Below are 14,116 nucleotides of genomic sequence, written 5' to 3' on the forward strand. Positions count from 1 at the left end.
AAGCATTTTATGTGTGACTGTATTATGGACCATCTAGAGTCAGATGCGAATACAAATAATAAAAAACAAATAAGCACTGTCCAGCCTGTGGGCAATGGGCAATTGGGCATACACCAAACACAGCCTAATAATATTCCATTTCCCTGCAAAGATAGGCCTACGTGTGTGGAATTATTTGCAAAACAGAAAGATTGTAGATACTCCTACTGGCTCTTGTTGCGGAAGTCTTTACATCTTCTTTACATTGTCCGCCCCGATAGCTCAGTGGTTACGCGCCGGGCTCAAGATCACACGGCGCTGGTTCGACTCTCGGGGTGTGCGTTTGAGCAACGCATTTCAGGACTGCTCTCCATTCAGCGGCACCTAGTGAATGGAATAATTTCTCGGCAACAAGACTTCAACAATCGGAAAACTTCACTCTGCCAATCTCGGTAACCGGCCCTGCGTCAAGTGCCTCTACAAGTATGCGAACAAGTACCAGGAATAACCTATCAAGGCTTTGTCAGTCCGAGGATAAAGATTCAAAACCAAACCAAACCAAACCTTCTTCAACCAATTGGATATTTTGGAATTGATTGTCGTGCCATTGTTTGTCTAATACTTTTTTCAACGTAATATGCCGAATTGGATTACTTTTTCGGTCTAACGCATAACCCAATATCACTGTGACATGCTGCTACATCTTTAAATTATCGCTCTATCCACGTAAAAACAAGCTTGATATCGGCAAGACATAACTTCCCTTGGTAAAATTGAATTTCCGCAGGAAGATGATGTTGTTTCTGCTTTTTATCGTCCAATTAAGCTATGTAAGTCCTGGTGCGTTGCAATTGAAATGGCTTCGCTCGTGATAGAACTTCTTCGACCAGAAAAACTCGAGAAAGCGTGGAAAAGGCAAGTTGAGGAGGAAAGCAGCAAGGTGGGCTTGACAAGAGAGGATGCGTTAGACCAGCGGTTCTCAACCAGTGGGCCATAGAAGCATTTTGAGGTGGGCCACAGACATATTTAAAAAATTGAAAGATTTTGATTCATTTTTGTCACTATAGTCAATTTTACACTTGTGTGTTTGTTTAGTTACAATGAATGATGCTGCTGTTTTTAGGTACAAAGTGGCATACAGTTTTACTTTAACTCAGTTTTTACAACACTTTATGATGTAATAGACTAATTTGTGATTACAATTAAGCCATCTTTATATAAGCGGTAACTTTGTTGAACTTCTGCAGATCCGCTTTTTAGTACGTGCAGCATTTTATTTTGTGGATTATTTTGGGAAGGAATTGACAATACTGGAAGCTTTAAGTTTGATAAAAATTACACTCAGTATGTAGGCCTACATCAATTTTTGAAAACAGAGAAGAAAAAGGACAATGTGTAATACACATTGTGTATTAGGCCTATGTTGTAAAGTTCTTTGTCATCATTCATTGAGACCATCAAAACTGAAACTTCACCTGGAAAAAGTTCATCCAAATTACAAGGATGAAGATGTGAACTTTTTTTAAACGAATAGAAGATAGTGTGAAGCGTCAGGATTCAACAAGGGGATTCTAGCAACATTCCAAAGGCACTGTTCTGCTGCTTTTTTTTTAATAAACCTTTTTGTAATTTTTTTTCTTACATAAAAACTGAATGGGCCACAGAACTTTTATGCTAACAAAAATGGGCCACGAAAGAAAAAAGGTTGAGAACCACTGCGTTATACAGATCGGTGAGGAGGCAGGGTGTGAAGGCGATTGCGGCACTTGGAGGTGAATCCGGCCACTCACGGTGACCTGGACATCATCGGATTGAAACTGGACTACTACTTATCATTTTAACAGTTTAATATAACATTCCTTCTCTTGCTAAACTCGGCACTGGCTGCCAACATCCAAAATACCTTTTCACACCACAAGCTGTTGCACCCTCGCATAAAACATAATTGAAACAAGATAGAAAGATTTTTATTGTCGAAGAAATTTTCAGACAACCTTCGTAAGCTACCGCCTACAATCGTCGACCTCTTCGGCCACCCTTTCGTCTTGTGCTGTCAGAAGGAATGGGTGTAACATCCTCTGCAGAAAGGAAACAAAAACATTAGAATTTCTAAGTAAAAATTAGTCGCTGCATGGAAAAAATTGGTCACCACAATACACGTCATGTTCGAAGTGATCCTCGGTGAATTTGTTACAGAAACAGCACAGGTTTTATCTTTTTAAATGTGATATCATAAAATGCTGCATTTATGACGTAAGTCAGCATGCCAGCTAAATATGGGGAGCTATGTTAAAATCTGCAAGACTATTATCAGTTATGACACTGCCAATATTTGTCCTATTACCAAAAAAAGGCGATATAACGGAATGCAGCAACAACCGAACAATTGCTTTAATTAGCCATGCCAGCAAGGTAATGTTAACAATAATTAAAAAGACTAGAAAACAAAATTGAATACGAATTAGCTCCTGAACAGGCTGGTTATAGACCCCGCAAAGGAACAAAAGACGCAATATTCAATCTTATAATGCTGATAGAGAAACGAAGAGAACGGAACCTTTCAACTCATTTATGTTTTCTAGACTATCGAAAGGCTTTTGATTCAGTGAAGCATCAACAATTGTGGACAATTCTAAAAGGTTATGGCTTTCCTACACATCTGATCAATTTAATCCGAAGCCTGTACAGTACACTGCTCAAAAAGCAGCAGTAAGAACTGGAAGTGGCCTCACCGAGTGGTTTTCCATTGGAAAAGGTGTCAGACAGGGATGCATATTGTCACCATATCTTTTCAATCTTTATACTGAACACATAATGAGAAAAGTTTTGGAGAATTTTGATGGCTCTGTGAAAATTGGAGGAAAAGTGGTAACCAACTTTCGATATGCTGACGACATAGTGTTGGTCAGTGGAAGTGTAACGGAACTGCAAGAACTTTTGAATAGGATCAAGTCAAGAAGTGAAGAATATGGTTTGCAATTACATCCCACAAAAACAAAAGTGATGGCCAAAAGTAAAAAAGATGAAATTTGTCCAAGCTTATACATTGGTGGTCATGTTGTTGAAAGTGCAAGTAATTTCTGCTATCTTGGCAGTTATGACACTGCTATCTTGGCAGTGTCATAACAGACACTTATGATGATAGCACGGAAATTAGAAGGCGAATTGCTATGGCAAAAACAGCTGTGACATCACTTACAACGCGTGGAAACAGAAATCAATTGGTGAAAACACAAAATTAAGATTGCTGCGAACTCTCGTTTTCCCGATGTGAAATTTGGACATGCAAAAAACGTGACATTAAAAAGTTTTGAAATGTGGTGTCACAGAAGGCTATTACGTATCAGCTGGATGGAAAGAAAAACAAATGAAATTGTTTTCCAACAAATAAACGATAATGGAGTCTGATAAACAACATTAACCTTAGAAAATTGAGATATTTTGCACACATTGCAAGAAGCAACTCGTTGGAAAATTTAATGTTAACTGGGATGGTGCAAGGCAAACGAACAAAAGGACGACAAAAAATGAAATATTTTGACAATATCAAGCAAATTACAGGAATAAAAAGCATGCCGGAAGCACTAAAAAAAACAAAAGACAGAACAAAATGGAGGCAGTTCATAAGGGAGATCACAGCTGATCAAACATGATCAATCTGTTGAAGAAGAAGATGTTAAAAATATCCCGATGCTCTGAAGATACAGGGGCCATTTTTACAATGGCATAAAAACTTTTCCATTTTGTCAGAACGATTGTAATGCATGCTAATGCTTCACAGCTTTCAACTTTTAATTTTAACAAAAAAGGAGACTTCACGACGAAACAAATTGTTCAAATAACACAAAGTCTGCTGACGTTGAATCTACATAAAGACGAGTTTGGCTCGACCTTTGTGGAAACAAGTGCGGCAAAATGATAAAAGCATGATCTTCTCTCAAAAGTAGCTACTCCATTATAAAATTGTCATTACCTATGCGCCCAATCTTCATTCCAGCTCTTGCAAGAGCTCGCAGAGCACTTTGTGCACCTGGTCCTGGAGTCTTTGTTTTGGTTCCACCCGTGGCACGCAGCTTTATATGAAGAGCATTGATACCAAGTTCTTTGCATCTGTCAATGATAAAATTATATTTAAAGCAATTACAAAACTATAGTTGGTCTCTGCAGAAGAACTTTTAAATTGAGTTTTCTTCTGGCTTTTTTTGGTCGTCTTATGCTCGTTTTAACTGAAAAGGTAAAGAACATTTGTGTCTGAGTGTCTTCCCAACACATACTCTCTCAAAGTGTCACGTAGACCTATTGATACCCTGTTAGTTATTCTGATGTTGAAGGTAAATCGGACATTAATTTAAACCTTGATAAGCATTTTCAGAGTCTCCTACAAGTCAGCAAATCCAGTTTAGCGAGCGATGACCAAGCAAGTCCGATGTTAACTGAAAATCTCATTTCCTGACTTGGCCATTACAAAGTTGGCAAAACAATCCTTAGGTAAAAAATGTATGTGTGTGTTAACCCACTGTTTTGCCATAGACATCCCATTACAAAATACTTCACATCCGTTTATATGTAAATGCAGTTAAATGAAAAAAGAAGCACTCCTGAGACCAACTTTATTTTCAGTACCATACAGGGTGGCAAAAACTCCCCAATCTCTTAAACTGCCTCTCTTGAAACATCAATAACTCTCGACATACTAATTGCAGAATGTCCCTTTTCTAACTAAAGTCAAGGCACAAGGTTGTTCTTCCATTGGCATTTTCTTTCCACCCATTTTGGCTTTTGATAAACTTTTTTTAAGTCCTTAAAATTTCAGGAAAATGAAAATAATAGTTCAATTTCACTGACCTACTTATTCACCATTATGTGACACAAAACGAGGCATCAAAGCTGTGAGGTGAAGACAAGTCTGACAGTCTATTATCCTGTAACTAAGCATTTTTTGTATGCGATGCTTATACGGAAATATATCACACCATACGAATTTTATGAATGGATTTTGTGAAAATATTTTTTTGCCAAATGAATTTAAACACTTTTTCGCTGGGCCGCTGGCACTGTAGCTGAAATGTACTTGCTTAGTTATCACATGCTCAGTGGTCCAATGACTGCATTTTCAATGGGTTCCTTTAGGTTGATTAACACAACTACCAAAATGTGCATTTTTCAGTGTTAGTTTCTGTGGTAAATGCCAACAACAACAATTGTTAACGACCGTTCAGAAACTCTTCAATTTTGGTCAAGTTTTGACCAGTTATCTGGGTGCAGCAGAAAACTGGCTTCGATAATGACCAGCACAAGAATCAAGCCACAAACCTAACAGCAACATCCTGGGCAGCCAACATAGCAGCATAAGGTGATGCCTCATCTCTGTCAGCCTTGACTTTCATACCTCCAGTAATTCGCACAATGGTTTCTCTAAACATAAATTCTTTAAATTATAGTCAAGTAAAAAATGATGTTTCAGAAAATAAAGCTAATGCTTTTTATGAAACATAACATTCCCGAAACTTAAGCCAGAGCCTTTTATGACTTTAGAATGGATAAAGGAAATTAACAGCAATCATAAATTTCTTGAACTGCAGCGTTAAATGCAAATGATATAAGACACTGCTTTGGTTAATTTATTTTGATTATATATATATATAATTCACTTGTGGACGGATGACGTAAATATACACATTTTTACAGTTGACAACACAGGTGCCATTTATATACACAAAACTTTCAGCAATTATTTATTTTAATATTGGCCACATTATTATGTTGTACAAATGTACAGTGTACACTAGGGTGGAGTGAAAAAAATTTTTTTTTTTCAAATTAAAAAATAAGATTAACCAAAAGTGGCGTATGGACCTAAAACCAACTTCTGAGAAGGTTTTGGATTTGTGCCACCTACACCCAGGTGGCCCACAATTTTTAAAGGTCATCCGAGGGTCAAATTTCATGAAAATTCCATAACTTGGAAACCGGTTAAGCTAGAAAGTTGGTTTTTGGCTTAAAGTTTCCAGAAGGTCCATGTTTATATATGCTCTAATTAGAGATGTACCGATATATCGGTATCGGCATCGGTATCGGTGATATCGGCCATTTTTTGAGTATCGGTATCGGCATCGGTATCGGCAAAATTTGGCCGATACTGTGGCCGATACTAAACATGTAAAAAAAAGGCGTTTGCTGCGGATTTTCTGCAGAAGCAAAGATATATAATAGATTTTTTAAAGTAGTAACTAACGTCACATTGAAGTAGAAAAATAACAACCTGTTCAAATTTTTGATACCTCACACTCCCATGACTTCAAGCATTGTTTGCTTACAGTGATTCTTTCATTCAAACAAAACGTTTTGCTTCAGCAGTTTTGCGTTGTTTGATTCTTAAGTTGTGAAGGAGACTCGATTTCTCCAATATTTATCATTTGTGTTTCTTTTTTACTTTCAGCAGAGGATAAAACCAGGCCAAGACTACCCAGGTGGCGGGATGTGTAGTTTTGCATCGTTTTTGCGTTGCTGGACGTTTGATGGACCAGTGTGGCTTGGTTGTTTTGGTGGGCTGGTTCTGTCAGTTTATGGTTTGGTTTCCGCCTTTCGTTGTGGTGGACTCACCAGGCTTGAACAATGTCGTGGCGGAGTGGGTGGGGTCGGTGGGACTGCGAATCTTCACTGATCTAATCAATAAGTGGTCTTGTTGCGCCTGGGATGGCGGCCTCATTGTGGGGGGGAGTGTCCTTCCCCGCTGTCGGCACAGGGCTGGGCGCTCACTGGTGCGACGGGCTGTTGCGATTCGCTGGCCATAACGGTGTAGCTTCCATGCTAGCCATTTAGACCATCCAATCAACTATATGTTTCTCGGCAGCCGTTTTGTAGCAATAATTGACATCGACAAGAATTGAAATGGCTAGTGTGGAAGCTGCACCGTTGTGGTTGGCGGGTCGCGGCAGCTCGCTGTGCTGGTGAGTGCTCACTGCTCAGCCTTGTGCTGGTGGCCGGGGGGACGCTCCTTTCTTCGCAATGAGGTTGTTATCTTGGGTCCACGTCTTTTAGGTGCAGACAGTTAGGCGCCGGGCAGATAGGCGCGCACTCTGTGGTAACATTTTGTGTGAAAAGCATTGCCTTACCTGCCAAGCTGATACAATCTGCAGACTTTACTAGGAATAGCACCTAAATGAACGGGCGCCACAGTGCTCCGCACCTAAATATCTAGATGCCACAGTGTGCGCACCTATTTGACCGGCGCCTAACTGTCTGCGCCTAAAAGACTTGCTCCGCCTAAAAGATTTGTGGTCCCATTGTTTTCTTTTTGGGCCTACTTATTCTGCCACGACATTGTTTGGGCTGGTGAGTTTGTTGCGGCTAAGGGTGGAAGTTGAATCGCCGACTGGTGGAGCCGGCTTGCTAGGGGCAGCCGAGTTGCACAGGTTTTTTGAGTGTTTGGCGGGGTGAGAGCGATGCAGAATTGTGTGTTTTTGCTACCTGGGTAGTCTTGGCCTGGCAAAAGTTTTTCAACCAAACGACAAGAGCCCTTAAGTTGCACATTACTTGTCGAATAGTTTTTGTACGACTACACAAATCACTTGGTTTACATTTTACATCTTATTATCAATTATGATTAGCCTATTTGGAGAGTTTGCGCAAACACTTTTTTTTCAGAAACCCCAATTATGATGTAATGTTTCTTCCCTTATACCCCAATCCTCAATTATGGTGGCCTTTCATTACTAAAACCTACTATTATGACACAACAATGCGGTTGAGATTGGATTCTTAAATCTTTAATGAATTATGCCAATTGAAAGCTTTTTTTAATAGTTTTATGCAAGTAAGGTAAAACTTAGCATTTGATATAATTCCTTGCAAATACCAAAATTGCTTCTTTTTGTAACACCAAAGTATCGGCCAAAATATCGGTATCAGTATCGGTATCGGCCTAAAAAAGTGATATCGGTATCGGGATCGGTATCGGCCAAAATATTGGTATCGGTACATCTCTAGCTCTAATGCAACTTTTGTCTCTATTTTAACTACATAAGCTGATAATAATAAAAAACGACGTTTTAGTTTGAAAGCTATATAACGTGAAGATTAAGTGAAAATGCTATATTTGAACTATTTGCACCAATAGTTATGTGTTAAGGCATAATAGGTACAAACTGACTAAGTACTGCTTAAAATACTTTCTAAGTAGTTAGTACAAAGGATATGCAAGCAACAATCATGGATATATGACAAAAAACTCAATCCCAAAAATAAGTAGCAAAGACTCGTATGCAATAATGTTACTATGCTGTTTGACATTCAGTTTCAAAATTTACACCTTAACTTTCCATGAAATTTATAAAAAACTACTTACAATCAGGGTCGCATTATAAAAATTATCATGTGGTAAAAAATATTGAAAACCTTCAACCTGAAAACATCAAGACAATCAAAGTCAGAAAAAATATATTTCGACTCTGATCCATTGCAAATTTGGGCAAGGCTGACTGGGCTTTGGTAAAGACCCTTGCCAACCTTAATCCACCACTGTTTGCAACGAGTGTTACAGAAACCATGACATCAACTCATATATAATTACACGTATCCAATAGCAATACACAACCAGGGGCTACGAGAAGGGAGGGAAGTCGGGCAACTTTCCTCCCTAGCATAACATTGTAAAGGAAAAACGAGTAGTTTTTTGTTTTTTCCACGTTTGAGAGGGCCCATTTTTGCCACTAAAATGATAGTGTACCAACTTAAAATAAACAAATTTTTGAATGAAATAGGCAGTTCCAAGTATTTTTCGATCATAGTATTATGTAACTTCAAATGTATCGCATCAAGAACGAATCATTCTCGTATTAAGGTAGGCAATGTTAAACTGCTTCAAGACGTAAAATTTGATAATGTTAAGACTACTGATTTCTGCATCATCAATTTTCTATTGTTTTAACTTGAAAACTGGTGCTGCTGCATTTGGCTAAGCGTGTAGCCTACTATTTTTGCTTGACCAACGGAACCTTGACTTCAAAAACTGCGTTGGCCACGCGTAAGTCCGCCCTGTTAGCTCAGTGGTTACTCGTCCGGCTCAAGATCCCGCAGCGCTGGTTTGACTCTGGGGGTCACATCATTTTTGGAGTAATTGATCTACTGAATACTACGAAAAATACTTGGAACTGCCTATTTCATTCAAAAATTTGTTTATTTTAAGTTGGTACACTATCATTTTAGTGGCAAAAATGGGCCCTCTCAAACGTGGAAAAAACAAAAAACTACTCGTTTTTCCATTATAATGTTATGCTAGGGGAGAAAGTTGCCCGACTTCCCCCCCTTCTCGTAGCCCCTGGTTGTGTATTGCTATTGGATACGTGTAATTATATATGAGTTGATGTCATGGTTTCTGTAACACTCATTGCAAACAGTGGTGGATTAAGGTTGGCAAGGGTCTTTACCAAAGCCCAGTCAGCCTTGCCCAAATTTGCAATGGATCAGGGTCGAAATATATTTTTTCTGACTTTGATTGTCTTGATGTTTTCAGGTTGAAGGTTTTCAATATTTTTTACCACATGATAATTTTTATAATGCGACCCTGATTGTAAGTAGTTTTTTATAAATTTCATGGAAAGTAAAGATGTAAATTTTGAAACTGAATGTCAAACAGCATAGTAACATTATTGCATATGAGTCTTTGCTACTTATTTTTGGGATTGAGTTTTTTTGTCACATATCCATGATTGTTGCTTGCATATCCTTTGTACCAACTACTTAGAAAGTATTTTAAGCAGTACTCAGTCAGTTTGTACCTATTATGCCTTAACACATAACTATTGGTGCAAATAGTTCAAACATAACATTTTCACTTCTTCACGTTATATAGCTTTCAAATTAAAACGTTGTTTTTTATTATTATCAGCTTATGTAGTTAAAATAGAGACAAAAGTTGCATTAGAGCATATATAAACATGGACCTTCTGGAAACTTTAAGCCAAAAACCAACTTTCTAGCTTAACCGGTTTCCCAGTTATGGGATTTTCATGAAATTTGACCCTGGGATGACCTTTAAAAATTATGGGCCACCTGGGTGTAGGTGGCACAAACCCAAAACCTTCTCAGAAGTTGGTTTTAGGTCCATACGCCACTTTTGGTTAATCTGATTTTTTGATTTGAAAAAAAAAAATTTTTTTCACTCCACCCTAGTGTACACTGGGGAAACCACCGAACTGAAAACCATTCGAAAACAAAATTCCAGTAAAAGTGAAAATATTCTTTGAAATTAATTCTGTCCGGCATACTAAGCAAAATAAAACTAATTTCCGTCCTCAAGTGGTTAATAGCCATTTAAGTTCATGTAGCAATCTTGTTTCTTTTCTTACATTTCAAAACAACAGAAAAAAACAACCTTGATCCAAAAAACATAAAAATGAAACAAAGTGATATTATTTGTCTTTGTGAAAAAATCTGCAACTCAAGCAGCTAAAAAAAAGGGATGCAACCTAGTTCGTACCCTGAACAGTTTGTACCCTCAGTTCGTACCCTGAAAAGATCGAGAGAAAAAATTAAAAAAAGCGGAAGTCGCTGATCGCAGTTTCCGCAAACATTTTAAAATTTTCCCCCTGTAAAGATCGAAAGAAAGATAGCACAAAGTTGCTGATCGCAGTTTCCGCTAACCGTAACCCTCGCTCATTGCAGTTTCCGCAAACATTTTTCCGCAGTTTCCGCTAACCCTAGACTAATCACTAATCTATGCTCTAACCCTAACCTTCGCTGATCACAGTTTCCGCAAACATTTTTTCGTAGTTTCCGCTAACCTTTACCCTAACCATAGAGTAATCTATGCTCTAACCCTCGTTGATCGCAGTTTCCGCAAACATTTTCCTGCAGTTTCCGCTTACCCTAACTCGGCTCTAACAATCGAGTAATCTATGCTCTCTAACCCTAACTGATCGCAGTTTGCGCTAACCTTTACCCTAACAGAGTAATCTATGCTCTAACCCTAACTGTTCGCAGTTTCCGCAAATATTTTTCCGCAGTTTCCGCTAACCCTAATCCTCGAGTTTGTTTGCGGAAACTCCAATCAGCGACTTCGGCTTTGTGCTGTTAAACTGCGATCAGCGACTTCGGCATTTTTTAATTGTTTCTCTCGATCTTTTCAGGGTACAAACTGAGGGTACAACTAGGTTGCACCCAAAAAAAAGAAACCCTGATTGGAATCACAGGCTAAGCCATTGTTTCCTTATATGTTGTCCATACCAACTGAAAATATACCATACATAAATACCTTTCTAAATCGAAAGTACAGCTTGCAATGAAAAACAGTTTGTATAAATTACACTCCACACATCACTTTTAAAATCCCATTATAGAAATTTACTTACTTTCCAGACAAGTCAGTGACATGAACAAAGGTATCATTGAAGGAAGCATATATATGAGCTACTCCAAAAACATTTTCGCCTTCTGCAACTTGAGGACCAAGTTGCACAACTTCATCAGTTCTTTCTGCTCTTACCTTTCTCGGCATGATTTACCTGAATGCAAAAGTACATTTAATTGGTGACAAAAAACCAGAGATATACGTATACGCCGCAAATGCTACACCGTAGACTTTTTGTTTGCGCTAGCCACTAACGCTTACATTTTTTGGATAGTTGTTGCTTGAGGCTATGCCATAAAGTTTTCGCGCTTTTTAGCGCATAGCGTCAACGCATACTTTTTAACGTCTTTTTTTCGCTACAACACACCCATTCCAGCGCTGCAGTTGAATGTTTTCAATGAGCTAAGACATATTGAAACCAAAACGCAGCAAAATGTTAGATGAACACTTTCAGATGCTTCTTTCTTTGTGAAAATTCAAAATAAAACTTGTTTGTTTCAAGTGGTTTATACCGTGTGAATGTTTGGCACCTAGCAAACAAAATGAGTTTACGCTAGTGTATGCGCTGACGCCGCCAACTTATTTTACAAGTTACGTTGACGCATACGGCGTATGGTTTTTCGAACGTTTGCATTTACGCTGACGGTGTCAATATTTTTTGTATGCGCGTATATCACTGCAAACAACCTCTGGACTTGATTGGAGATAAAAGTGGCTTTGACCCGGGTGCAACCTAGTTCGTACCTTGAACCATTTGTACAGTCAGTTCGTACCCTGAAAAGATCGAGAGAAAAAATTAAAAAAAGCCGAAGTTGCTGATTGCAGTTTAATAGCACAAAGCCGAAGTCGCTGATGGGAGTTTCCCCAAACAATTTGAAACAAACTCGAGGGTTAGCGGAAACTGTGGTTAGCGGAAATTGCGAAACTGCGGGAAAATGTTTGTGGAAACTGCGATCTAGGGTTAGGTTTAGAGCATAGATTACTCTATGGTTAGAGTTAGGGTAAGCGGAAACTGCGAAAAAATGTTAGCGGAAACTGCGATCAGCAAGGGTTAGAGCATAGATTACTCTATGGTTAGGGTGACAGCGGAAACTGCAGAAAAATGTTTGCGGAAACTGCGATCAGCGAGGGTTAGAGCATAGATTACTTTATGGTTAGAAATTAGAATTAGGGTAAGGGGCAACGGAAACTGCGGAAAAATTTTTGTGGAAACTGCGATCAGCGAGGGTTAGAGCATAGAGTACTCTATGGTTAGCGGAAAAATGTTTGCGGAAACTGCGATCAGCGGACTTCGGCTTTGAGCTATTTTTTCTCTCGATCTTTTCAGGGGGAAAATTTTAAAGCGATTGCGAAAACTGCGATCAGCGACTTCGGCTTTTTTTGTTTTTTTTTCTCGATCTTTTCAAGGTACGAACTGTTCATGGTACGAACTAGGTTGCATCTCTTTGACCCAGAGGTGTGTAACTGTGTATGTGCCATCTAGTTTCTACTAAATCTATTATAAAACAGGGCAATTAAATCTAGCTTTCCTTTGTTATTAAAAGGTTAGCAAATAAATTTTCCGTATATGGTAAGAATAGCCACAGCAAACACAAAAGACCTGACTGTACAACTACATGTTTTAGTAATAGACGAAACCCATTTAAAAAGCCATATACACAACCCAATCATATTCAGCAAAAATTTCATCCCTCCTATCTAAAAATAGTTATGTTGGTTATTGTAGTATGGAAGTTTTACTTAGATGAAATGTAAGTGCTGCGAAGCTGCGTTTACAAATTTGTGTTGATCATGATGCGACTCCGCTAGCGCATATCAACATTGTTAAAAAAATTTACATACTTCTTTGGAAACTTGGCATCACAAAATTACAGAGCCAGGTGACAAACTTATTCTGATGTATAAAGATAAATATTCTGACAAAATACACCAATACCTACCTCCTTCTAAGCTTCGCAGTGAAAAGGCTGAAACTGTTTTTCTGGTATCCGGCCCAAAAATTTCTGTGTTGCCAAACATTTTAGAATAATTTTCAGTTCGCACAAGGGCAACGTTTGCATATAAAATAAGTTGTTACAACTTCAAATGAAAAAATGCTCGTAGAGATAAATACTAAAACTATACATCACATTTTAATTTTTTATAAGATTAAAAAAGTATAATACCATGAATATGATCCATTTCCATAAAGAAGTAAAATGAAATAAATCATTTCTTAGTTTACTTCACTGATTTATACCAATTGTATGACCACATTCGAGATGTTTATAAGATCGTTAACGGTAAAATTTTTGATTTAATTTTCTGAAATAAAAGTTATATTAAACTGATCAAATAACGTAGGCATTCGACATTTTCAAACACATTAAAAAGAAAGTAAAAATTGTTTTCACTTTCACGGTTTTGACAGATATTTGAGGCAAATTTCGCACTTTGTTTTAAAGAAACTCTGGCTCCAAATTACACTTCAAAGTTTTTGTTTTGAACAAACGGTTAAGCTCTCCAAGATTCATTATCCACGCACTGAGAAATCTTCTTTCAAACCTTAATCCCAGCAGTTTTGCATAGTTGTAGAGGCTTTGAAGCACCGACGCAGACTCGGTTACCGAGTTTGACTGTTGGTTTGAGAGAATGAAGTTTCCGCTTTTTGTTGTTGAAGTTAAAATTTACATACAAACTACGTTAAGGACTGCTCTCCATTCAGCGGCATCTAATGGATGGAACAGTTCCCCGGCAACAAGACTTCAACAATCGGAAACTTCACTCTGTCAATCTCGGTGACCGGGC

The 14,116-nt window shown here is 38.2% G+C and overlaps 1 protein-coding gene across 1 annotated transcript; it reads right to left on the minus strand.

The window, feature by feature from the left end:
• Window positions 1–1,930: 1,930 nt before the first annotated feature.
• Window positions 1,931–13,317, minus strand: LOC145783103 (small ribosomal subunit protein uS11). The gene is made up of 5 exons (XM_082594877.1): window positions 13,270–13,317; window positions 11,331–11,483; window positions 5,293–5,394; window positions 3,953–4,089; window positions 1,931–2,057 (listed from the first exon to the last, which is right to left on the minus strand). Exons 2-5 carry the CDS (start codon window positions 11,474–11,476, stop codon window positions 1,990–1,992), a joined length of 453 nt encoding a protein of 150 aa, XP_082451003.1. The 5' UTR covers window positions 11,477–11,483; window positions 13,270–13,317; the 3' UTR covers window positions 1,931–1,989.
• Window positions 13,318–14,116: the final 799 nt, after the last annotated feature.

This window comes from Aplidium turbinatum, chromosome 14 (assembly GCF_918807975.1).
Source record: "Aplidium turbinatum chromosome 14, kaAplTurb1.1, whole genome shotgun sequence".
Lineage (NCBI taxonomy): Eukaryota > Metazoa > Chordata > Ascidiacea > Aplousobranchia > Polyclinidae > Aplidium > Aplidium turbinatum.